At 40.3% G+C, this 26174-nt stretch overlaps 1 protein-coding gene across 5 annotated transcripts; it reads left to right on the top strand.

The window, feature by feature from the left end:
* The first annotated feature begins 81 nt into the window (after positions 1 to 81).
* LOC101946368 (uncharacterized) lies at positions 82 to 24316 on the top strand. 5 transcript variants are annotated; one of them, XM_065581391.1, is made up of 6 exons: positions 116 to 221; positions 518 to 590; positions 1264 to 1463; positions 16442 to 16516; positions 23054 to 23341; positions 23771 to 24316. In XM_065581391.1, the coding sequence occupies exons 3-5, from the start codon at positions 1438 to 1440 to the stop codon at positions 23322 to 23324; spliced, it is 372 nt and encodes a 123-aa protein (XP_065437463.1). In that variant the 5' UTR covers positions 116 to 221; positions 518 to 590; positions 1264 to 1437; the 3' UTR covers positions 23325 to 23341; positions 23771 to 24316. The 5 variants fall into 5 exon arrangements, with proteins under 5 accessions (XP_023961102.1, XP_008165636.1, XP_065437462.1 ...); XM_024105334.3 differs by lacking the exon at positions 518 to 590 and having other exon boundaries at positions 82 to 221; XM_065581389.1 differs by having other exon boundaries at positions 119 to 221; positions 23054 to 24316.
* Positions 24317 to 26174: the final 1858 nt, after the last annotated feature.

Below are 26174 nucleotides of genomic sequence, written 5' to 3'. Positions count from 1 at the left end.
GCGACCCGAGTGACAGCGCGGCTCAGCCACTCAGCCGCCAGGCCGCGGCCGGAGGAAGCTCCGCAGCCTATGGGAGCGGGGCCGGGGCGGGACCCGGCTGAGGAGGCGACAGCGGCCCTGCGCTGGGGTGTCCCCGCCGGTCGCCTGATTCCAGCAGCACACGCGCCCCGCGGGGCGGACTGGGGCAGCAGCGAGGCGAGGTTAACGGGGCGGCAGGGCAGGTGGGTGTGGAGGGGAGCAGGCGGTGGGGTGCGGGGGAAGCGAGGGGAGGAGTGATGGGAAGGGGATTTGAGGCGGGTCTAACAGTAACTGGATTTAGGGAATGGGAGTTATTAGGCATGAGATGAAATGAGCGAGGGAGGAGACCGAAGGAGACCAGGACGAAGCAGTAGGATGGATGAGCGCTGGATACATAAAAAGGGGATTTTTCCCTTTGCAGGCGCCCCATCCTACGTTACCAACAGGAAATTGTGACTAGCTAGAGGCCGCACTGGAAACAAAAATTAGCTTTCTTCAGTTCACAGGTCGCCCCCGTGTGCTGGGTTCCATGCAAGGCGAAGCCACAGTTGCAACCACTAGGGGGGATGAGGGTAAATAACCCTTCCCCTTTTGCACCCCGGTTACTGTCATGTTCATGTCCCCCTCAATGCAGTTTCAGACCGTGTGTATTTTCACGGCTGGGCCCCCTTTGCCTCCAGCTTCCTTTCCCCAGTCACTGGCACCTGAGTCATTGCAACCCCACTCACCAGCCTGCTGCCGCTGCCCACACTGTGCTGGGCACCAGGGTGATCAGTGGGTAACCTCTGTAGCATCACTATTATGCCAAGACTCGGGGATGGGGCGAGGGAAAGACGCCCTTGGGATGGAGGTTTAGGGTGAATTGTTGGGGTTTCTCTCTGTAACAGGGGAAAGGGGGCGTCATGTACCCAGCAAACCTCTCTGCGCCCGTGTTCAGAGAGGAAGAGCCTGAGCACACAGCAAACCCGCCCATCTCCAGAGGGGAACTAACACACCGAGGGGGAGGGAAGAGCCTATGGGCAGCGGGTGCTGGGGGGGGGGCTCCTCCCCAACGAGGCGAATCGCGGTCGGTAAGGCCATGGGGGGCTAGCCGCCACTTCCAGCACATGGGGCAGCAGCAGGGGCCAGGCCCGGTGGAGCGTGGGCGGGACCCGAGTTCAGCCCGGGCTCTGCCCGCTCCGGGCCCCGCTACAGCGAGGGGTGGCAGCAGGCACTCAGGGTACGCGGCGCTCACTTCCTCCCCAGCTCCGGCTCGCCCCGCCCTTCACGGGGTCCTCGCACCCGCTGCTCCGCCCCTTCGCTCCTCCCTGTCCCCAGCCGCGAGCAGTGGATGGGCCCGGCCTACGTCTGTACCTGACCGCCGCTGCGGTGTTTCTGGCCTAGCGGGGGCCGCGCCGCATCTACCTTCGCCCCGCCGCCATGGAAGAGGACATGGAGCTGGAGAGGTAAGAGGGGCCCTCCGGGGTGTGTGTTCCCGGGCAGTGGGGCGGGGTGGGCCCGCTGTGATCTACCGCGCCTGCCCGGCGCACTTGTTCCCGTCCCTTCAGCACTGGGGGATGGGGTGGGGGAGTCGGGGGGAACTGCAGGGATGAAGAGTTGGGGGGAGGGGGGTTACCTAGGTAGTTCCCTCTTGAGTTTTGAAAGTTCACGTCTAGACCCGCCCCTTGACATTCTCCTGGTGGGAAGGGGTCATGTGTGGGGCTCGTGGTCACTCCTGTGCCAGGCCTTTGGGGGAGGCAACCACACGAAGGGCTGGTGCTGGACCTAGTAAAATACACATTAGTCATGTCACCTTCCTCCTCAGTGTGGAAGTGCCTGGCTAATCCTTCTGCTGTCAGGTAACAGGAGCTGATTTAGAGCCCACCTACTCGCTCTCGTGTGGGGCTTGATGATGTAAATAACCTGCCTCAACAGGTAACTTTTGTAGTGCAGAGGGACCATTAGAGAGCCTTTAAGACAGAAGCTGGAGCACTTTTGTTTACTGTCTGTTATTCATTGATGCTGACTACAGTGTTTACATTTAAATTATTGTATGCCATATAATAAAAGTTTAATCTCTTTTTTTAAGGGGGTTGCATTAATGTGGATGCTTACAGTTTTACTTACCTAAACATCAAGCCTACATGGCTTGGAATATTTGGGAGGACAGGAGTCCCAGTTTACAGAATACAAATTTACATGCAGGAGACCTTTGACTTTAGTTTGAGAATTAGAATTGTTTTCCTGTTCCTACAGCATCAAATATATTTTACTTTTACCTGTCTTAGACTATATAAGTGGTTTCCACATCGATGTTGAAGCATATACAGTATACTACCGAAAAACAGTTAAGATGTACTTTGCAGTACATGGAATGAGGTACGATAGTATTCCAGGATTTCTGAGGCTGCCGTTCTCTATAGGAGCCCTTTATCCCCCTATTGCAATATCATTCCTCTGTCCCTGTTGTGAGGGAGTAATCTGATTCCAAGTGGATGTATTCAGGAGAGTAGTTTATCACAGAGGGAACTTAGGTTATTCATGAGAAAAAATGGGGGCATTGAAGATACTGCTGACTTTCTGTTGAATTCTGAAATCCTCTATTGGATTGGCTCAAGTTGTCTCATTGTCTTACTCTGTATCCCATGGCCTGGTTATGATCTACTGGAACAATATAACTACCAATCTTAAAAGTGAGAGAAGTGAGAGTAGTGTGCTCAGAAGACTTTTTGGGTACCTGGCCCACAATTGTGAAATTTGCTTCTAGGAAGACTATGAGCCTCAGTGTCTTCATAATAAAATGTAAACTCAACTTTTTCAAACTCCTTACTTTGTTAAGGAAAGGCATACTTGTATGTAATAAATAAATGAAACCTCCCTATTAAATTAAGAAAGATGGGAGATTTTCCATGATCACTTTAATAAACTTGTGTTGCATGCCAGTACCAGTTATGATTGCAACTAGATCACAGTGCAAGTTGGAAAATTAATACGCCTTGTTTTGTTAATTGAAATGAGAAAAGCCTAATCTCTGACTTTGTATTTATTAGAGTCAGATTGTGACTACATTGACTGGAATTCTGTTGGGATGAGATCATTCATTCTACTATACAAATTGACTCATGTCATATCCAAACGAACACATTCCGTTTAAATGCAGGTTCATTTAGTTGACTATTCAGTCATAACAGACCTCTTTTTTACTTTCTGCTTTGGAAATGGACCAGAAGCACTTACATTATTGGTAAATCTTGATGGTGTTATACTATTTATTGTAGAATTGTCTGGGAGGAATGACTGAAATAATAGTTCTGCAGCATGACTTGTCAACACTACAACTAAACCATGTATAACAGAATCTCATGTGAGATTACCTGTTAGCAGTATGTCTAACAATGATAGCATGGATAGCATGCTCTTCCAGTATGTCTCACACCCAAATATAAGGAACTAACTTTGTGGTTCCATTTACAAAAAATAACTTGTTGCCCACACTGTCCTCGTCCAACTGATATTGTAGATGGGACAAAGATAATAGTTGTGCTGGTGGAAGTGAGGGGATAATTGGGCCTAAGAGAATTTAATGATCCATTTACCTCCTATAATTTTTCCATAAGACACCTCTCCCCTATGATCTTAAAAAACAACTACATCTGCACTGGTCTGAAATATCAAACTAACTAAGAATATGTCATGGTGAGGGGTGGTATGAAGTTTTTATCGGCAAAAGTTTGTGATGGCCACATTACTTGCTGTAGCAAATCTAAACTATACCATCATGACTTCTACATATGCCACACATGTTACAGAAAAGCTATTTTAGGGATGTTTTTAGAGAGTTTTAAAAATATTTATTTGAGCTATTTTTAGGTGCCTTAGCTACCATGAGTCCAAGTGCTCAAGGAAACATACAGGTTTATAATGATGACTTAAAATAGTGTTTTCTGTATCTACAAACATTATACTTTTAAATTCTGTTATGGACATGGACACCTTCAAGGTCTAGAGCAACTGCTGAGTCCCACTGGGAAGCTAGAAGTTTTCCAGACAAAGGGGGAAAAATTAATTATTTGTCCCCATGCAGCTAAGACTACAGTCTGGTGGTCTGACAAGAGAACTTGGTTGTCCAAAATTTCTGGCAGTGACTGCATTCTCTCAGGCAAATTAAATTGAAAGATAGTTTCTGCTTTGATGGTCTAAAGCAGTAATACTCAGACTGAGGCTTGTGAGCTGCAAGTGGCTATTTAGTGTGTTTCCTGCGGCTCTTTGCAGCTCACGATATTAAAACAATGTGTGATTTAATTATTAACCAATCAGGATGCTTTTACTTATGTTATTAACCAATTGTAGTTGATAAAATACTGCTTTGTCAGTCATTTTGCTGTGACTATATCTATCTTCCCCCATCATTTTTGTGTGTGTGTGTGTGTATATATATATATATATTCCTCCATCATACTATTAATATGAATACATAGTACTATAATAAATGAAACAATGAATTCACACTACTGTGGCTCTTTTGGGTAATGTTGATTGCTAATTTGGCTCCTGAACCACTGAGTTCTGAGTATCACTGTTTCTAAAGACAGTTCTCTAATTTCTGTTTTTTCTGTTTTGGATTATTATGCCAGGTTTTCTCACTTTTATTCTCTTTTTTTACTGTCACTAACTCACTTGGTCTTATGTTCTGTATTTTTCTTGCTTAAAATGTTACCATCACCAGGAATGATGGATGCTGAATTGGCTACCTCTTGTCATGTGACCTTTACATAGTCTGAGATTTAAAGCAATAAAAAAGCAGCGACTACAAATACCCACAGATTGTAAATAAACCCAGTTTCCCATTCACCTTTGCCACTGTCTATGGCAAGTATCGGATATGCATCCTTCCGCCGTGCGCACCCCCCCTCCCCCAAATAATTTCAACTCCTTTCTGCTGGAAATTAGAGGCTGGCAGTTTCCCCTGAACATCCTACTATTAATTATATTGGAGAATATCCAGATTATAAATCTGAAACTTTTCATAGCCTTAAAATACTAGGCCAAATTCCAATGAAATGTAATTGATGCTGTGAGTATAACTTACACTCCAAGGGATAGGTATACAGGGTTATAAAACAACTAACAGAAGAGTGTCAAAGTGTCTGACAGGGCTGGATTATTTTTCACTTGCCCTGTTCTTACTCTTTCTTCCCTGTTCTACACCTTTGGCATGTTAGTTATTCACAGCACCATTTATGTCCCTGCCCTGAAGATTTTGCATTCTAAATAATAAAATATCCTACAGTTAAGATATCCTGCCTTTGACCCTAGAACAACACAGCAAATATGTGGTCTTCTGGGAATATATTAGAGGTTGTTGGAGAGAGAGCGTTGGATATATTTTTCCTCACTCATAATCTCTTCCACAGTTAAAGCTGCCTCCTAGTTGCCAGAAACATTTCACAACTCCTGAATAGCATCTCCTACTAGAACTGCCTTCCAAACCTAGTTTGCAGTGTCATCTATTTGAAATTGTTTGTTGTCCTAAGGGATAAGGCCCTTAGCATCTGGAATAAACTCCTTTATATTATTGTAAAACAATGGGATATAACACAAAGAACAGTCTTACTTTTTGAAGTGCACAAGTTGCACTTAAAATCTAAATCCTTAAGATATAAAATTGCACGTTAGAAAGGAAGCACAATTTAATAGCTAAAAGTAATAGTTAGACTATAGATCTAGCAATCATGAGATTGGTTGACATAACTTGACATTGGTTATGTAACGTAAAGGTGATCTGCCAAATAAAAACTGAGGATGAATTTCTTTATGGAATCTTCACTAATCAGGCTGTGGGGGTCATTCACACAGAAAAAAGCTTAAACTAATGCTTTTTTAAAGAAGTGATCTATTGTCAGCCTTAAACTGTTTAAAGACAGTGGAATTCTAAATCAGGTGAGTTAACTCCAAACTCTCCTAAGGCATGCTTTCCATTTGATTCTTATATGCCTATGTGGCATATTTGGTGTTTGTTTTAATCCTGTTTCTTTGCTGTTCAGTGTGGCATTCCTCAGGCTCCGTTTTTTTGAAATCCCTTTTCATCAGTTTCTGTATATATCCATTTAATTATTTCATGTTACATCCAGGGTGTCCATTGTTAATAATGTCCCTTATGTATGTACCTCTTCTTGCTGACTCTAGGACTGGCATCTTTGTCCTGAGCCAAAGCTTGGACAAGTTGTAAAAATAGATGTCAGGAACCTCAGATGTGTTCAAAAAACAACTAGCTTCTTCATTTCTAATTAAATTCATGCATAATAGAATGGCACTTATGGTATCAGTAGCACTATCATCTTGAGCTCTACTCTTCAGAGCAAAACAGGGTAGAGTCTAGTCAGTTCTTGAATGTATTTAATGCTGCAGGAAGTGGTCTTGAATATTCAGTGACATGATTCTCTCTGTCATTACTGAATCAATTCTCCATCTGGTTCTAGGGGACATAGTATCTGAGCACCAGAGCATAGCCTTTTATTTTATATACAGTGAATTTTGTGATGTTGCATTACACCGCCATGGGTTGGGCTCTGATTGCTACAGCTGCAAGCTCAAAATAGTGAAATTGCTTCTGGATTGTTTCTCAAATTTGGAGGCTCCAGGAACACGCAATAGCCAAGCATAATGACCATATAAACACAATCACAAGTACAAAGTCTTATCTGTACAAGTTTTATTAAAGCAATAAGTAAAGTTACAATTACTTGTGTGTTGTCAAATGCTGGCGGCATGTGAGTGTTCTGTCAGTGTGCTGTCCCAGCTCTGCGCAGATAGCGGACACAGCAGACCTCGATCGAACTGCCCAATAAAACCACAGACCCGTTTCAGTAGCGAAGGCACTTGGCCAGATTTATTGTCGACAAGGCATGGTATTATGTCCTATACGTGCTACAAGTACATTTAATATATTCATGCCTGTGACAATGGACACAGCTCAGTGAAGGGCGGAACTTTCTGTTTCCCTCTAAACTGGCCAAAGACACTCCCTCTGAAATTCCTTTTTATAATAAGTTACGTATTGCCCCTCTGACATGGCTAGTTACTGCCCCTCTGACGTGGCTAGTTATCACCCTTTACCATGTATATGTTGGTTCAGTCAAAACATCTCTATCCATCACACTGTCATCATGACCTTATCTTTAAGAGGGGGTCATTATGTCCTTGTGTCATCTTCGGGGAGTGTGTTTAGACCATAATTCTGTATTGGGGTGTTCCGGTACCACCCTTCTGGAATGTGCTTGCATGGGTGTCCTGTGCCTAGTACTTGTTAGGAATGTATGTGTGTTCGCAATACCAGCCCTGTTCTTGCCAGGTTCTGTGAGCCTGCACGCAGGCAGAGCCTGATGTCTGCTCACAGCCTGACTTTTGCTAACTTTGCTTTATATTAGCAGGACTTGACCCACTACTTTAGTTCAGGCCTCAGGCTTCTTATACCAGGCCTTATGTCTCAGGCTCTCTCTTTCTACTATACTATGCATATAGAAATCCTATGAAACCCTACGCAATAATTATAACTGTAGTCATTGTGACGGGTTCCCCTCTGGGGTGCCACCTGGAACTGAGGTACCACTGAGCCCGCTGACCGACCAGCTGGGGCTCCTTCTCACACTGTTCTGCTGCGACAAGCTGCAAAGCCCTGCAGCCTGCAGTTTCACCAGCACCCATACAGGTAGGGACACACCCAGCTGCAGTTACATGCAGGCTATCTGACCAGCCCCTGCATAAGAAGGTTACAGCCAAGGTAACTCCCAGCTCCCCAGGCATGTACACCCTTTGGAGTATAAACCCAAAATTATACTGTCTTGTGCTGGACAGGGAACTGCACGCGTAAGCTCATAAACTTAACCACCTCCCTTAATGTGGAGAGGAATATGCAACAGCATTTGCCCCTAGAGCCATGATTCCCATACACTACACTCCAACTCACTGGTTTAGATAAAGCAGAAACAAGTTTACTAACTACAAAAGATAGATTTTAAGTGATAGCAAACAGATCAAAGCAGATTACCTAGCAAATAAACAAAAATGCAAACTAAGCTTAATATACTAAATAGATTGGATATGAATTAGCAGATTCCCACTCTAAGAGATGATACAAGCAGGCTTCAGATTCTTAAGGGGCAAGCTGCACTTGCTTTACAGCTTGGAATGCCCAGGAGTTTCATTCACAGGCTAGACATCCCTTTAGCCTGGGTCCAGCACTTTCCCCAGTTCAGTCTTTGTTCCTGAGGTGTTTCCAGGAGTCTTCTTGTGCGGGGAGTGAAGAACCACAGATGATGTCACTCCCTGCCTTATAGCTTCTGCATATGGCGGGAACCATTTGTTCCAAAGCTTGGTTTCCAGACCAGTCTGTGGGAAAAATACTGACATCCCAAGATGGAGGCCAGCATCCTGTGGCCTGGTCCCATGTTCTTGTAGAGTCATAGCAGCCATTACTTACAGGCTATTTGGAGCATTCTCAGGAAGGCTCCCCAGGTGGGAGATAAGCTTCTCCTAAGGCCTACTGTTCTTTCTAATGGCCCATTGCCCTGAATAGACCCTTCCCCACCCACTATCTAGACTGAAAGTCTAGTGGGCGTTACCCAGGTGTAACTACATTTGAAATACAGATATGTAGTCAACCTTTATAACTTCAGATACAAAAATGATACATGCATGCAAATAGGATAATCAGATTCAGCAAATCATAACCTTTTAATTGACATCTTTCATGACATATTTGCATAAAATGCATCATAATTATGCCATAATCATATCATAAGAATATCACTGAAGAATATGGGGTGCAGTGTCACAGTCATACTCACATGCTGAAAGCTATTCTAGGGTCTGCTGGACCTCTTAAAAGATGATCATCAGTAGACGGACAGTTCCTGCTGGGGTCTTCCCACTCTTACCCAACCAGGGTACTCTCTTTTATATTGTAGTTCTGACCACACCTAACACCTTATGCACACGCATGCAGGTGTCAATCTTCTTTCCGTTATCTGAACTTCCATACCCCATGAATATTGATTGGGGTGCCCCATTTTTCATAGGTTGTTTGTAGTTCCTCTTATTCTCCTTAGCATCTATGCATGACATGTACCCTGTGGTCAAGATAGACATTCAAAGGTCTTACAATACATTGCTGCCTATTGCAATACATTTTTCCATAACCTCACCTATTGGCACTTCTTATGCAGTAACCTTGTGACCTTGCTGGCATAGGGTTATTCCTAGGTCACCCACTCATGTCAAGCTTTCTTAAGCCTATGGCAGTGGTTCCCAAACTTTAACAACCTGTGAACCCCTTTCACTAAAATGTTAAGTCTTGTGAACCCCCTCCTAAAAATGAATATTTCCAGTGATTTTCTCGTTTACCTGAGTATAAATTATAAAAGCAGTGATCTTGGAAATATAAAATTTGTTTTTATGACATGCTTATTACACACTAATTATTATTAAGTGTCCCTGGCCTCTTTTGCCAGAAGCTGGGAATGAGCGAAAGGGGATGGATCACTTGATGATTACCTGTTCTGTTCATTCCCTCTTGGGCACCTGGCACTGGCCACTGTCAGAAGACAGGATACTGGGCTAGATGGACCCTTGGTCTGACCCAGTAGGGCCATTCTTATGTTCTTATTTATCATTACAGTATTTTTATTACATTATGAAAATGGCAACACTCTTCCAAGATATCACTTTCGTAGCTTGTATCACTTTGAATAAGCTGGTTATAAGACAAGGCTCCTATGTTTGATCAAGGAGTATCAGATGTGAAACAGCATGAAGGTATTTAAGAAGCCAACTCAGAGTTCCCCCTACACAAGCATTCAGGTCTTGAGCAGTCCAGACAAACAACACACGTTACAACAAAGCTTAAACTTGTTCGTCATAATAATTTTAAAAACAATGCCTATTTAATTTTAAAAACAGCAAAAAATATCCACCTCTCTTTCCATTTCTTATAAGGAGTCTTGAAGTTTAAATCTCCTCAGTGTGATAGATACGCTTGCTTTGATCCTCTTAACTCTTGGAAGTCCAGGGGCTCCGGGCTGCTGGCCCCATGCTGCCCGGGGTCCCTAGGGACAGCTCTGTCCGCCATTAGGGAATTTTTTTCCGAGAACCCCCTGTAACATTTTGTGAACCCCCAGGGGTTCTTGAACCCCAGTTTGGGAACCTATGGCCTAGTCTGGCTATGCTAAAATCTTACAGGTCTCATCCTGTTGGCCTTGTGTTTCAGCCATGCTTTACTAATACCCACTCATCACTCTTAAATACTTAATCTTATACTTCCATAATCCTACAATTTAAATCTGTTTAGCATACATTGATTATATATGAAATCGATCCATAAATGATAAATGGATGATAAAATGAACTTAATTCGCTATAACAGTCTTTCAGATGAGTCGCTAATGATCCTGGTCAAGTCATTGTTCCCAGGGAATTTTTTTAAGAGATGTTAGTCTCTGTTCTTTGATAAAATGAGCCATCTCTAGTTTTGCAAGATGCTGTACTGATTTTGGTACCTGATTGTGCCCACCCTGTAAATGGTTGCATTATAATTGTGAAGCAATTCCTGTTTGAGTATTACCTGTATATGCAGTGTTGTTATAGCTGGGTTGGTCACAGTATATTAGAGAGACAAGGTGAGTGACTTTACATTGAATGGTCCCTTGAAATATGTGTGAACTCTTTATGCTAAGCAATCTGTTCCACCTTGTGTTTAGCTGTGACACTGTGAGTCCATTTCCCAGACCTGAAGAAGAGCTCTGTGTAGCTCGAAAGCTTGTCGTTCTTACGAATCAAAGTTGGTCCAGTAAAAGATATTACCTCACCCACCATGTCTCCATTGCCTGTATAGTTCATAATGTACTTTAGGATCCTGGCAGATGAAAGGTGCTATTATACTTGAAGCTAACAGAGATGGTTAGAATTAAAATTACCTAACGCTTTCTATCATAAGAACCTGTTTTCAGTTGCTTATATCTTAGTTGAACTTAACCATTCGGTCTAAAACTTTTCATATTAGATGATTTTCAGCAAAATTGAGCCATCCCTTTCCAAGAATGAGGTTAGGGAAATGTATGTTGTTTGGCTTGACTTTACAGACTTAACTTCCTTTTTATCTTCATATACAATATAAATTTAGGTTAGAGAATTTTTACACAATGTATTCTTTGATCATCACTCAAAATATGCAGCAAAATTATAATCATTCAGGAATATAAGCAGACCCCTAGGGACCATCCTTTCCTGCAAGGAAAAGAACCCCTTGTTCTCACCAAACTTATCTCACTAACAGACCAATCTATTATAATTATTTTGGTCTTCTTCCCGTCATTCAAAAATATGCAGGTTTTGGATGCCATTTGCTGCTCATGTTATAAATGATGCCAGTATTACCAGTTGTGGCATTCCTGTGTGGTATTCCTTTGGGATCAGACCATGCATCAGTTTTATTAATTCTAGCTCCCTACGTGCTTTGGGCTCTTCTCCTCGTGTGGAGGTTTTGACTGTTGTGTGCTAGTCATTCCCTTCCTTTATCTGGTATTGCAGTTGCAAGAATGTTTATATTGTACCCAAGCTTTGTAACTGGAGACAGCTAGGAGTGCTGAGTCCCGAGAGTCCTTTTAAAAGCAAGTATAGAACCTTATTTGCACAATTGTGAAGCCTTTGGCTGATTTACTGATATGTATAAATTCAGCATATGGAAATACATGGAAGATACTCTTTAAGTGTTTTATACCACTCTCTTCAATTGACTTTTCATAGTCCTTGTGAGTCAGGAAGGCCTTCTGAAGGCACAGCAACAAAAATTAGCGTACTAAAAGAGGATTATTATGGATATAAAGACTCTAATTCGCCAGGAAGAGACAGACCAATGACAGACTGCTGGGATGGGTGTCAAGTCAGACTGAGTTGCAATATCATTTATAGATACATACAAATCAAAATGCCTGTATTTTGTGTATGTTAGTTTTCATATAATCCAGTTCTATTAGCTTCACTTAATTGATTTGTAGTGTTTCTAAGAAAATTGTAACTAGTTTATATTATTGTAAAAATATATTGTTTCAGACACACTTAATTCTTTCAAGTATGATTAAATCATAAAATAACATGAGGTTCACTGACTTTTAATGTACCTTTGACACAGATCTTTCAAATAACAGAATTACAAAGAATTTTTGCGGAATGGTGTGATGAAAGTCAACACTTAGACTTTTTGTTTTTCTATTACTATCCTGTCTTTTGAAGGTTTGGTATCCTAGATATCTCCAAATGCATTATGTTCTCTCATGATACATAGTTTATCAACCTAGATACAGATTTGGAAGTTCTCTTCTGAGGCATTTGAAAAGGCTATTTAGTTTTCTATTTAGATTTTAGGAGTTGAAAAGCAAAAAAAAAAGGGGGTGGGTGGGTGGGCACACCACTCGTTTCAATATTCAGTATGTAAAACCTGAATTTTACTTAAATAAATGTTATTGAGACTTGGTAAGATTGCCAAGAGTAGCAAGATGGATCACAAGATAGCCCTCTGTTAATGTTACAGAAATAGTATGGAAAAGGGTGACATTAGCACAACACGAAAGATAATTGGGAAACACTGTGGGATTGATTTCCAAAAGTGCATGCACAATTGCATGTCTTGACTTGCACATAGAGTTGTTGTAACTGTTTGCAAATTGAGTATTTGCTTATGCATATGAGCATTAGAAACAAATACCCAATTTTCATGAACAATCATGGTAATTGCATGTGTAAACTAGACACACAATTGTGCACTTACTTAAAAAACTAGCCCCAAACTATTGAGGAACAAAGTATTGGTAAAGTCTAACTGATGATCGTACCCCGGAAGCTGGGGTGTTGTATAGAACTTTATAACAGTGCTCTACTTATGAAGTCAACAGGTGAGAGGTCTGACACAAGAATCTCCCTCTTCTGGGGCACCAATCAGTTATCTCATGTAAGTGTGTACATAAATTTTCAATAACAGGGATGGCACCCTCAAAGTAGCAGAACACATCTTTTGACTTTTGTCATTACTTTACTTGTACTAGAAGAGGTAGAAGTACAACCAAGAGAGGTAGAGTTGGTATCTGCTTTTTTTATCCTCTCCTGAACATTTCTAGGGAGGCCTGCCTTTCTTTCTCTGTAGTTGGACACTTTCCCACCCTCCTTTAATTCTTTATTAATTCAGTCCTGTACCACTCGCTCCATTATCTTGCCTAGAATCAATGTCAGGCTGATATGCCTATAATTACCCCAGTCATCCCACTTACCCTTTTTAAAAATTGGCACAACACTAGTTTTCTTCCAGTCTTCTGGAACTTCCCCAGTGCTCCAAGACTTAATGAAAATCAGCATTAATGGTCCAGCAAGCTCCTCTGCTAGTTCTTGTAAAACTATTGGATGCAAATTATGTGGATCTGCTAATTTAAATGTCTAACTTTAGAAGCTTCTATTTAACATCATCTGGAGAGACTAGTGGAATTGGAAGTGTGTTAGCACCATATGATGAGACTATTTCATCTGTTCTTTTCCCCCAAATGCAGAACAGAAATATTTATTGAATGCACTTCTGTCTTTTCTGCATTATTATTGATAATTCTATCATTTCCATCTAGTACTGGACCAATACCATTTTCAGGATTCTTTTTGTTTCTAATATATTTTTAAAACTTACTGTCCTTAGCACTGCTGGCCATAGATTTCTCCTTGTGTCCATTTGCTTCTCTTATCTGTTTTCTACAGTTCCTAACTTCTGATGTATATTCATTACTATCAACTTCCCCTTTCATCCATTTGTTATATATATTTTATTTTTTAGAGTTGCCTTCACATCCCCTCTAAACCAGGTTGTTTTTTTAACCAGTACGGCCTTCTTTCTCGATTGTGGCATTGTGACTTTTGGGGCATCTACTAAGGTGTTCTTAAACAATTCCCCATTACCAGTCACATTTTTTATTATGGTCTTCCTTCCAGATGATTTGATTTATAATTGTTTCAGCTTTGTGAAACTAGCCCTATTCAAATACCAAATATATGTATTCCTGCTCTGGACTTTATTTTATTTGCACATTATAAATGTGATCAAGTCATGATCACTTGTACCTAAGCTCCCATTAATTTTTAGTTTAGTGATCAGTCCCTCTTTATCTGTCAAGTTGAGGTTTAATATAGAATTCCCCTGTGTTGGATGCAACATCCGAGTTAGAAAATTATCATATGTAGTATTTAGAAATTCCCAGGATGTTCTAGTACCAGCAGCATAAGATCGCCACGTGTCATTCAAATTGAAGTCCCTCATGATCTCACAGGTTTTTTTCCCTACACATTATAGATAGGTGAATAAAGAGGCAGCCAGCCTGTTCCCTAGTGTGATTTCGTAGTCTGTAGCAGACACTAACACCCCATCTTTTGCTTTATTGGTTAGGACCCTGATCCATAATCATTCAAGATAATTTTTTTCCGAGTTATTAGTGACTTAGAAAGAGGTAATGCATATTTGACATAGAGTGCTGCTCCCCCTCATCTTTTGCCCACTCGATCCTTCCTAAATAGGTTATAACCATTGATTTTTTTTTCACATTCCAATAATGTAAGTCATCCCACCACATTTCAGTAATGACACCTAGATTGAATTTATTCTTATAATTGAGCAATTCCAATTCCTTGTTTGTTATCCAGGCTCCTAACATTGTTGTACAGGCAATTAAAGAATTTCTTCTTTTTACGTTCTTTGGTTCCTTGATTAATTTTGTTCTGAATATCTCGATTTTGTGCTGATTGCTCATATCTTCCCTCTTTTTACTCTCCCCTTTTGATATTAGTTTAACACCTTCCTGACTACTCTACCCATCCTGTCCCTGAAGAAATTGGTTCCCCTTCTACTGACGTTGAGGCCATCAAACTATACAGTCCCTTCTCCTCACAAAGGGTGGACCAATGTTCCACAAAACCCAAAGACACCATGTAACTAGTGGTTCGTTTCTGTCTTCCTTTTTTCGTGGGAGAGGAAGGATCCTCAGAGAAGATCTCTTGGACAGTCTTCCTCCTCAGCATACTTCAGAATTCCCTCTAGTCTTCTATTACCAGTGAGATTAATTAATGCCAATATGAATCATCACTTATGGATCCTTGCCTACCTATTATTCTTGACATCTTGTGTCTTGGCTCCAGGAAGGCAGCACACTGTCCTGTTGTCTTCCTGACCCTTGCAGAATGTTCTTTTGAGTCTTCTGAGTATTGACTCTCCATTAAGGATATTTTGTCTTCCTTGGATCGTTAGAAAGCTCTTTGCGGGCAAGCTTGATTTTCTTACAGGTTGGGCCAAGCTGGCATCTACTTGTCTCCCCTGTACATCTCTCTGTTCTATTGGGCCTGCTGGATCATGAGAAGTATCTTGCATAGTTTCCATGTTGAGGACCTGGTATTGATTTGAAACTTCTAGCTGTGTGGAATTCCTCCTGGTTCCTTCTCTCTGGTGGCCATAGCCTGCCTATTCTTCTCTGTCTACAGCCATGTAGAATTCCACCATGACCTCTTGCCTGTGGTGGTTACGAACTGCCAGGCCTTCATTCTGACTCTCTCTCTCTCTCTCTTCAGTTCCTTTGTGGCCAGCTCTATTCTTCCCAGAACCTGGGGTAATGGTGTTTCCCAACCCTTGCTGTGTATGATCTCCTCAGCTTCTCTGATTCTCAGTAACATCTCAACTTGCACCTCCAATCCAAGAATCGTTTCCTCCAGCACAGCCAACAATATGCACTTCATGTGCAGGACAGGAAAGCAAACCAAGGGTTTTTTTCATCGATGTAGGTAATCCACCTTTTTGAAAGGTGGTAACTAGGTTGAAGGAAGAATTCTCCCATTGACTAGCTGTGCCTACAATAGGGTTTGTCAAATTTCACAGCCCTGGGTGATGTGGCAAGATTGACCTAAGTTTTAGATACAGACCAATCCTTAGAATAGATGAGACCACTGAGAGAAGTCGCTAAATGGGGTACTTCATAAGTTGGTGATAAGCACTATTGTTTTCCAGTTTTATGTCCTAGAGCAGACTGTATTTGTAGAGTAGTAAAACTTGTTGTTTACTCTAAAATTTGAAATAAATAATGTAAGTGATGTGTCTTCAGTTTCTTTAATGTGAGTAGATGTAAAGTGATGCATTTTGTTGCTACTGTTGCCTTTCTGTTTTTTGTCTTGTTGGGTAAAGATTTGGACTGTGACAATGAAAGGAAAATGATGACTAGTTGCGACCTCTTCCATTTGAATCGCTAGCTTACACAGATTGGTGGCCTTGTCACTTCAACATATGAGCCAACTTTTCTGTACTTCCAAGAGTTCAGTTTTTTTCTTAAATGGTCTATAAATCTGTTTTTAATATTTTTTTTTCCCTTTTCATATCTAGAAAGGCAGTAGAAGAGCTTCTTAAAGAGGCAAAGCGTGGGAAAACCAGAGCTGAAACAATGGGAGCTATGGGTTGGTAAGTTCCGATACTAATTGAATAAAAAAATTTACCGTACCTTTAAATATAGACGGAATGAAAAATAAATGACACTAAGCAGTATCAACAAATTAAACCATATAAACTTTACACTTAACATATGGCAGAGCTTTCATCTCCAACTTTTAGTTTTTAATAGCATAACATTAAAACATTTATTTTATTGACTTTACAAATAGATTTCTCCAAACATGATAACAGGAGATGCAAAAACTTTAACTCCGCTGACTAGGGTAGAAATTGAAGAAATTTCTGCCTGAGTGAAGAGTGCCGTATCAAGTATTTACAGCATATACCAGTTGGAGTATAAGTGGCACTTTTTGTAGTGGCAAGTTCTTATCACAATGGTCACCGTATCAAATTTCAATCAAGATATTTATGAGCCGGGACATATTTGATAGTTAGTTTCAACATAGATGTAGTTGCATGTTGGCCAGTAAATGTTCATATTTGTATTTGGGTTGGATTTTTTTTTTTTTTTAAGATTAGAAATACTAATGTCATAACAAACTTTACGACAAATATTTTTAATATAAATTGTCCTTTTTCAATAAATTTCTGTTTAAACTACAACAGTCTATAAACTCAAAGTAAAATACACTTTTGGAAGGTGGTTTTTTTTTGCTCAAGATTTTTAATGTAATCTTAAATAAAATCCAGGGGATTTTAATTGTCCTCCAATTAATTTTAATGGAAAGAAAGCTAAAATTTGTTGATACTTTTAGTATGCATTATAGCAACTATTAATAGCATTATTTTGGAATAAAAAGCAGTATTTTAATTTTCATAGTTATTCCTTCAAAGTGTACCTGCACATAGTATTATAATACAATAAATTCAGTGATTTGATCAGAGGCATGGTTCATCTGTCTCAAATTGGTTTTGATGTCTTTGATATCAGGAACTCTCAAACAAATTTAAGACTGTTCACACATGCAGATTGCACCAGTTTAGTGAGACCAGTTTCTAACCAGTTTAAATCCATTTTTAGACAAGACAGCCCTGACTCTCGCAAATGGAAGCTATACACCTTGAGTAATGGTATGACCACACCACCAGCAGGCTTCTCATGTGATTTGTTTTTAAAGTAGCTGCAAATGGGTTAAAGTACAGTGGTAACTTGCTTAAAAGGATCGGTCTTTTCACATAGGTTTGTCTAGACCAGGGGTAGGCAACCTATGGCACACGTGCCAAAGGTGGCATGTGAGCTGATTTTCAGTGGCACTCACACTGCCCGGGTCCTGGCCACTGGTCCAGGGGACTCTGCATTTTAATTTAATTTTAAATGAAGCTGCTTAAACATTTTAAAAACCTTGTTTACTTTACATACAACAATAGTTTAGTTATATATTCTAGACTTCTAGAAAGAGACCTTCTAAAAATGTTAAAATGTATCAAAGTCAAAGAGGTATGAAAACTCTGTGTAGACAAACCCTTAGTTTTGAGCAAATCTGTACAGCTGGATGTGTTACAAGAGAACAGTTGGGGAAGGGGCAGAAAGAATAAAAAGATCATTTCATGTCTGTACTTCTAACTGTACTCTTAGTGCAACCTTAAATAATTCCTGTTCTGTGTCTATACACTATTTTCTATTCAATACTAAATAGAAATCCTTAGTCAGAAACATTGTAGGATACCAAACTTGGGGCTAAAACAGGAATGCTTTGAGATCATCCCTGTTGTTGTTGTTTCTTTGATTGCTGCTTGTCCCTATCCTATTTCTCCTCTCTAAGTTCAAGCCTACAGTTGCAGTGGATGAGTGTTCCTATGCTCCACATAGAAATGCAATACACAGGGTGCCTGTTGCTAAGTCAAAGTGATTAGACTGTCCTGGCCCAGTATCTTAAATCAGTTTTACAAACAGGAAGTACCACCATGCTCTGGAATGCAGTGCTACTATTCATCTGCAGTTGTTTGGCAGATATTAGTTTGAAAAGGAAGATGGCTCATTGCTTATTAGGATGTGTAACAGTTGGACTACAAATATTAAAATGCCATTAAGCTTTTGACTTAAACCCACAAGACCAGAGGCATGATTTTTGTTCCTATTATGAAGCTATCATCTTGTGTTTAAGGTAACTTATTTTTAGATTTATAAAATATGCATTCATTTTAGACTCTGGGAACATACACAATATGTTTTTAAAAATACAGTACTTTTAAAAACATACAATCACATTGATATTGTGGAGTAAAAGTGGTGTAATGGACTGTAAATCAGGCACACTTTATTATATGTTCACATACATTCCCCCACGTACCATAGAACCCGTGCTTTATGCATACATCACTTTGAAACTTTAAAGTTTTTTAATATTTTTAATCTCCTACGGTTTTTTTAAATGAAAAACAATAAGCACAAATTCCATTCTGTGGAACTATTTGCTAGTCAGCAGTAAAATGCTCTGTCTTGTACAAAATGCATATTTGCCATCCTGCATCATTTGAAGTCAAAGACACGATTTCCATCTACTTCTGGGGACCAGACCTTCAATAAGGCAAGGGCTAAAAGTGTACATTTTACTAAGGGCTTGTCTACATTGGCAGTTAACAGTGCTGCAACTTTCTCGCTGAGGTGTGTGAAAAAACACCCCATAGCACAGCAAGTTGCAGTGCTTGTTGAGGTGGGTTTTTTTTACAGAGCTCTCCCAGCACTGTGCTGCAACCACACAAGACACATTAAAGCACTGTCGCGGCAGTGCTTTAGCGCTGCCAGCGTAGACTAGCCCTTAGTGAGGCGAGGGCTCTTGCCTCACGAGGCTTGTCTACCCTAAAGAAACATTCTAAAATTTTCCCACCATTGCTCACACTTGGTGAAGTCCACCAGTGAGTAATACAGGTCACTCCCAAACTTTATTTTTCACAATACAACTGTGTACATGCTACACATCTTTATAAAAATACTTTTGAAGTGATCCTGGAATTATTTATTATTTCCTTTCATCCAGAAAGCCATAATCCTTAGTTAGGAGTCCAGTTTAGTTACACACCCAGTATAGAAGGGGAGGAAAAATAACACTGACATTTACAATGCCTTTTTAAAATAAGCTAAAATAGCTATTTGTAGACATAAAAATGTCTTGACTTTAGTGTCCAGTGGTCTTGAAACTTTCTGGTGCTAGAAGAATCATTTCTTTCCATTTCCTTTCTAGAGATGGAATAATACTTCCATCTATAGTTTTACAGCATTGTCATAAGGTATCCAGACCAGGAAAGATACTGGTCCAGGACTGAATATTACTGTCAGCCTCCAATGTAATTTTGGGGAGATGGAGAGTTGCATTTTTAAGGGAGATAAGGAGACATGAAAAATTTGAGACTGTTTGAAGCAGAGGTTTAGAATATCGCAATACATGAGGGAGATTGCAGGTAATGTGGTCAAAGTTAGAATGTAATATGGATATCGCCACCACGTGAGAGTATAATAAATGTATCAACATCTGATGATGAAATGGAGAAAATCCCTTTATTTGTGTAACTAGGGAATAAACTACCTTAAATTTGCATATCTGACCATTTCCCGTTCCTACTGCCCATTAGTCCATCTTTTGTGTCCTACTTGAGCAGTCCAAACTGTTCATATTCAAACTACCACCATTTAAAAAAATAAAAAGTATGTACATCAAATGCTTTTATTCTCCCTCTCTTCAGTATCTTAGCATGGCAGGAGTCTGGACTGTATTAAGAAAGAGCAGGGAATACTGTCTTGAAGATGATGATTTGCTCCATTTACTCCTAGATCACTAAAACCTAAAGATTGACATCTCACTGTAATGAGTTATTTTTATCCCTCTGCTGCTAAGCTCTGAGGGTTCACTTCATGCCAGCACAGACCCCAGTCCATGACACCTGTTTCACCATCAGTTTTCCTCCACAGAGGACTGTTCCCTTCATTCTCAATGTTGTGCAGGCAGCCACTGTACCATCAAAAACAAACAGTTAAACAAGATGCTATTTATTTAAGGAGATTGTTTTATAAAGGCAGGGACTGTCTTGCCTCGTATTGTGCCATGCACATCAGTGCTAAAACAGTACATTTGCTTAAAAATAATAATAAAAAGCTAGCACAAACAGACAAATGCAAAGCATTTAAAGTTTTCATCTGGGCACAGGCTGCAAAAAGCTGCCCTAATAGTTTAAGAAGCGTAAGGTACAAAGGTTTAAAGCTGGTGGTAAGTTTTCTGACATGTTGGAAAAAATTCTGAACTTTATCATTCAGGCCTAGCCTTGTCAGCTATCGTAACTTGTCCTTCCAGTCTGTGCGAATGCTTCCATAAAGTCTTCACTTTCCAGAAGCTGTCTGGCTGTTTTATACCAAAGACAGGCTCTTTGTAAAGGAAAACAGACAACCACCCCACTCCCACTCTTGAAAACTTACATTATCTGCCCACACTTGTGCTTCATTTACTTCTCTTTCTGTCCGTTGGCTTATTCCCCATCTCTCAGGAAGGTTGGTTAACTCAATCCAAATCTCTTTGAACATGTCTGATCTTGGTCCTCATTCCCACCTGCATTGAGAAGCCATTCAGTCAGGACAGAAGTATGGTTCACACAACAAAGCAAATGCTTACTGTTCTGTGTTATTCATTACTTCTGAATTTATCTTGGGTCTCAGCATATCTGTCAAAACATTCCCTGAGTGTTAGGAGTTTGAAATGGAAGCCCTATCGTATTGGAAAACTAGTAATCCTACCTTTCCAGTCACTTAAACAATGAATCCCAGGTTTTTTTTAAGGTATTTAGGCATTGCAGTGCTTGCCTTGCAATGCCTAACTGATTTAAGAGCCTAAATCTCATTTCCAAAAGTGATTTAGGCACTTAAGAACCTAAATCCCATAGGAATTCAGGTTCCTAGGTGCCTAAATCCCTTTAAAAAATGAGATTCAGGTTACTAAATCAGTTAGGCGTTGCAACATCAAGCACCACAACTCCTAAATTCCTTTCAAAATCGAGTCCTTAATGTCTAAATCTTTCTACCCTGATTTATAGAACAGCTATTTTAAATAACTTCTTAGAAGTTATTTGTACTCCATTTTCTCATTCATCTGGACTTGTGTGGCTGAAAGATCCCAGATTTACATGCAGCTAAAATGATCTATTCTGTAAATCACAGAAAATAGATGTTGTGGCATAACTCTTTCATTGGAACTCTTCTAGAATGACCTGCATAATTCCCTTGAGGCTTTACTTCAAGAGTAATTATCCATAACTCTTGCCAATCAAACATTTATATCACCACATATCATCATGTATTCTATATAAATCATTTCTTTAAATACAGAAATGAAACAACCATTGGAGTGAAGCTTGATAACTGTTTAGCAGTGCTATGCAAATTCCTGTGGGACAAGAATGAATACTGTATCCAGTTGAAATTAAGGGAGGATGCTAGATGTACAGACTGGAGCTGCACAGTAATAATCTCCCCTGTACAGTGGGGTTTAATAGCCCTAATTTCCCAGAAATAGGCATAGGCTCTGAATGACCGCAAATGATCAGGATGTATTTCTTATATTTCATACAAAACATTCTGCCTCCAACAGCACTGTGGTCCCTAACGTGATTCTGGGTCATTCATTGACAATTAGAGGACGGAGTGCCATCTACTGAATCAACTTGTAGAGAAATGTTTTGAAGGTTTTCAACCTGCACATGAACTCTAAACAAAGAAAGAGAGAAAAATGTCAGTGCAACTCATAAGGGTAAAACAAATCTCAGAAACTTTTACAGCAGAAAAAAAAATCTAAATCAGATACTGAACAATCTGTTTTATTCAATGCATGTGTTAGTAGATGACAAATGTAGGGAATAAAAGATTGTAAAGAGTTAATCCTAGCGAGAGGAATGAAATAAGTGCAAAATATTTAGTTAATAAAGCTAGCTGATAAAAAGAAAAATTGGTAAGATTATAAACATAAAAGGGAAAAAAGGGGATTGATATCTTGGGTTTTTTGAAAAATAAACATTTATTTTGAAAGACATTTCCCAAATCTAAGTTAAACACTTCAAGAGCCTATCTATTTTATTGCTATAACTGCTTGATGTTCCAAATGCAAAAATGCCTTTTACTGTCTAAATTTCTCAATTCATTAAATAAACTACACTGAATGTGTAAAACATGATCTTACAGCCCTTTCCCCTCAGACTTGGGATATAGTATTATTAAAAAATCAGATAATTTAAGCATTGACAAATAATTTCTAATATGAACTATGCAAGTCCACATATATAGAATGTAACATAAGCTTCGGTCGCCACATCTTTTTTCTCTAATCTGTATTTCCTCCTTATTAAAGTAACTCAACCATTCTGCTTCCAGCCTTAAGGCTATGATAAAAGGGGAATGGGAACATCCTGAATGGCTTTTCCTGTACTCAGAGTTTACACTAGGTGGCATGCAAGGAAAGCCAAAACCACAAACTTGAATCTTTCTAAACATTGTGGGGAATTCTCATGTGGAACTTTTATATTTGTGTTAAGATGTTGTTTTATGATTACTCTGAAATGTCTTTACAGGATGAAGTGCCCTCTTGCAGGTACAAATAAAAGATTTCTTATTAATACTATTAAGAACACATTACCCTCCCAAAAGGAGCAAGACCAAGAACATGAACAAGAGGAGGACAGTAAACCGCCTGAGCCAAGTGAGAGCAGGAAAGAAGAAAAACCAAAGAAACATAGAACTTATCCTTACACTCCCAGCTTTCAGGCCAGAAGAAGAGTCAGCTATTCTCCTCCTAGGTACCGGAACAGGAGCCGGCACACAAAGGATAAGTACGAAAAGTGACCAAGCAAACAGAGAAGGTGATGAATACGTGCTGTTATAAGCCAAGAATGTAATTAAACCTTGAACTGTGGGGATGTTTGTTAGTCTTTAAAAAGAAGATCTTGTTCAATAGAGATCTCTTAGCTTTTGTGAGAAATAATCTTGGAGTGGTTTTATAGGACTTTATTTGGGGCTCCTTAAGAGAAAATAAAGTACAACATTAATTTGTTGATTAGTTTAGAACTACGTACTTCTCCCTTTTTCTCCCCATCCCTAATTAAACTTAGGGACTTGCTCTCAGTGGGTGTTGCAAGTTAATATATTTCATTGTTCAGTATGACTCTTTTAGTCAGTTTACTTTTTTGGAATTTAATGTAAGCAAATGTGTATTTACATGCAAAATTAATGGTAACTTTAATGCTAAACTCAGTTTAAAAACTTCATTTGTGTTGATGTTAATTTTTCAGGATAGATCAGATCTGAAGAAAGGAAGACTTGAGCACTCCTAGCCCACATGTACACTTTCTGTAGCTTGTAAGAGGTCAATATCTATCTACTGAGAGAACTGCTGACTTCTATAGATATTTTCTTTAGTGTTAAGAACAAATTTAAAATGGGCAATGTTAGCTTTAATACCTAGGAGGAATTATCTGTAATATGGAATATGTAATATGGTTCACCTGTTCGCATGTGTTCTACAAACTGATCAGAAGGGATGACAAACATTAGCAGTAATAAACTCTAGATGCAATACTTCTGTCTGTATTTAGACTTCCTTCTTCAGAGGAAGTAGTGTGAAAAACATAGAGACAGTGCTTTGAAAACAACCTCAGCAGCTAACATTACCATGTCTCTATCCAGGCCTGTGAATTTTACAATTAGATATAATACTAGAGTCACAGACCAAGGATTAAAAAAATGTTTTCTAACCACTGATGTAACAACTTTCCATGCCTGTATGACAATTTTGTAGTGGTAAAATTCTAAAATTCATAAATGTAATTACACATCAATATACTCTGTATGTCTTTATTCTCTGTGTTCTGGTTACTTGTTTTGTGAAGCATTTGGGATTTAAATATCCTCAGACATAACTGTTTGAATGAGCATATGGCTTAGTTTTTGTTTCAAGTGAGTTGAGAATAAATCTGAAACCTGTTAACTGAGGATGCATCATGTATCATCTGTAAACTTGGGGAAAGTGAACATTTAAAATTGCTTGATTCTAACTTTAGAATAAACCTAAACATGATAGCTTAAAAATACTCTTGCATAAGAGGACTCAGTCTTTTTAAAAGGCTTCCTTAAAGGGACATTGCCAGATTTCATGGGCCACAATATATAATTAACTTTAAACAATATTCATTTTTCATTAAATTTAAAATAACAAAAAAAATTATACTGAAAATACAAGTCATGAATATTACCACCATTTGAATTCTACTAAGTATATCTGCCAGTGCTTTAAATAAGGGTTCATTTCAAAATGTATTCAATTAGGACTATGTCATACCAAAGAGGGAATATAGAGGTAAAAAATAAGAGTTATGCCCACATTTTTTCCCCCACTTCAGAATTGCGAAATTCAGTGTTTCCCCTCCCTGGAGAGGGGAAATGGCTCTGAGCTGCTGCCAGAGACCAGGCCATGTGGGCCCCTGCCCCTAGGGGTGAGCATGGACCCTGGCCCCTCCATTGGGAGGGGAAGTGGTCTTGAGCACACCCCTCACAGGTTTCTGAAAAACAAAATGGGGAGAAAAAACCTTCCTATTTCTTCCCACAGTGAGGCTCACTGTTCTGCTGTGGGGGCAGGGAATATGGGAAGAGAACTCTGAGCAATGGTAGCAAAGGATCTTGGCTTTGGTAGCTAAACTCAGGGAAAGGGAGTGAGAAGGGTGGTTTGTTTGAGGGAGAAATTGGGAGGGATTGTAAGTTAGTAGTTCTGGGCTTCTGACGATGGGTTATCAGTTTTGTGTTTTATCTTTTTTGTAAGCTCAGATTGTAAGCTCTGCAAGGAAAGAACTGTTCTCTAGACTGTTTTTACGGTGCCTAAAACAGTGGGGCCCCACTCCTGGACACGCCTCCTAGATCTGACCAAAATGTCCCCCTTTCCTAGGAGGCAGTGCTTCTGGTCTGATGAGGTACTCTTCCAGATAGGATTCCTTTTGCGTGTGTGTGCTGTGACTCTGACAGACTAGGTGCCAGCTCATGCCAAGGCCTCTAGGCCTCACTGAACACTGCCAGATGCGTAGCTGGAAACCAGTCTGTCTCATCTCCGTATTAGCATTGTTAAAATAGATTTTAAGTTTATAAGTAGGGCCATACAAAATTTATGACCATGAAAAATGCATCATGGACTGTGAAATCAGATTTCCTGGGGAAGACCAGGCTAGTGGAGGCGGGTCGCAGTATTTTCACCCTTACTTCTGTGCTACCTTCAGAGCTGGGTGGCCAGAGAGCGGTGGCTGCTGGTTGAGCGCCCAGCTCTGAAGACAGCACCACCAGCAGCAGCAGTGCAGAAGAGAAGTTGGCCTGGTATGGGGGGGTCATGACTTTGGGGGGGGGGTCAGAGCTGGCCTTATGGGTGGGTGACCGCCCAGGGCGCCATGGTCAGGGAAGCACCGTGGTCACACCCACACACTCATTTGCACACAGCCCAAGGCCGCTTTAGCCCCTGAGCTCTGGGCCCGGAGCCGGGGAGGGGCAGGGCTGGGGGCTCCTACCATGTGCCAGGCTCCAGCTGCTAGTCCCGGCCAGGCTGGGGAATGATGGGACTTCCTCTTCCCCTGCACAGGCTGCTCCCGGGACTGGGTCAGACCCACCTCCAGGAACCTCCCCTGGCTGCAGGAAGCTCCACGGCTGCTGGCTGGGAGC

The sequence above is a fragment of the Chrysemys picta genome, chromosome 1, assembly GCF_011386835.1.
Source record: "Chrysemys picta bellii isolate R12L10 chromosome 1, ASM1138683v2, whole genome shotgun sequence".
Taxonomy (NCBI): Eukaryota; Metazoa; Chordata; order Testudines; family Emydidae; genus Chrysemys; species Chrysemys picta.
The sequence above is the reverse complement of the archived record's forward strand: the minus strand, read 5'-3'. Positions and strand labels throughout refer to the sequence as shown.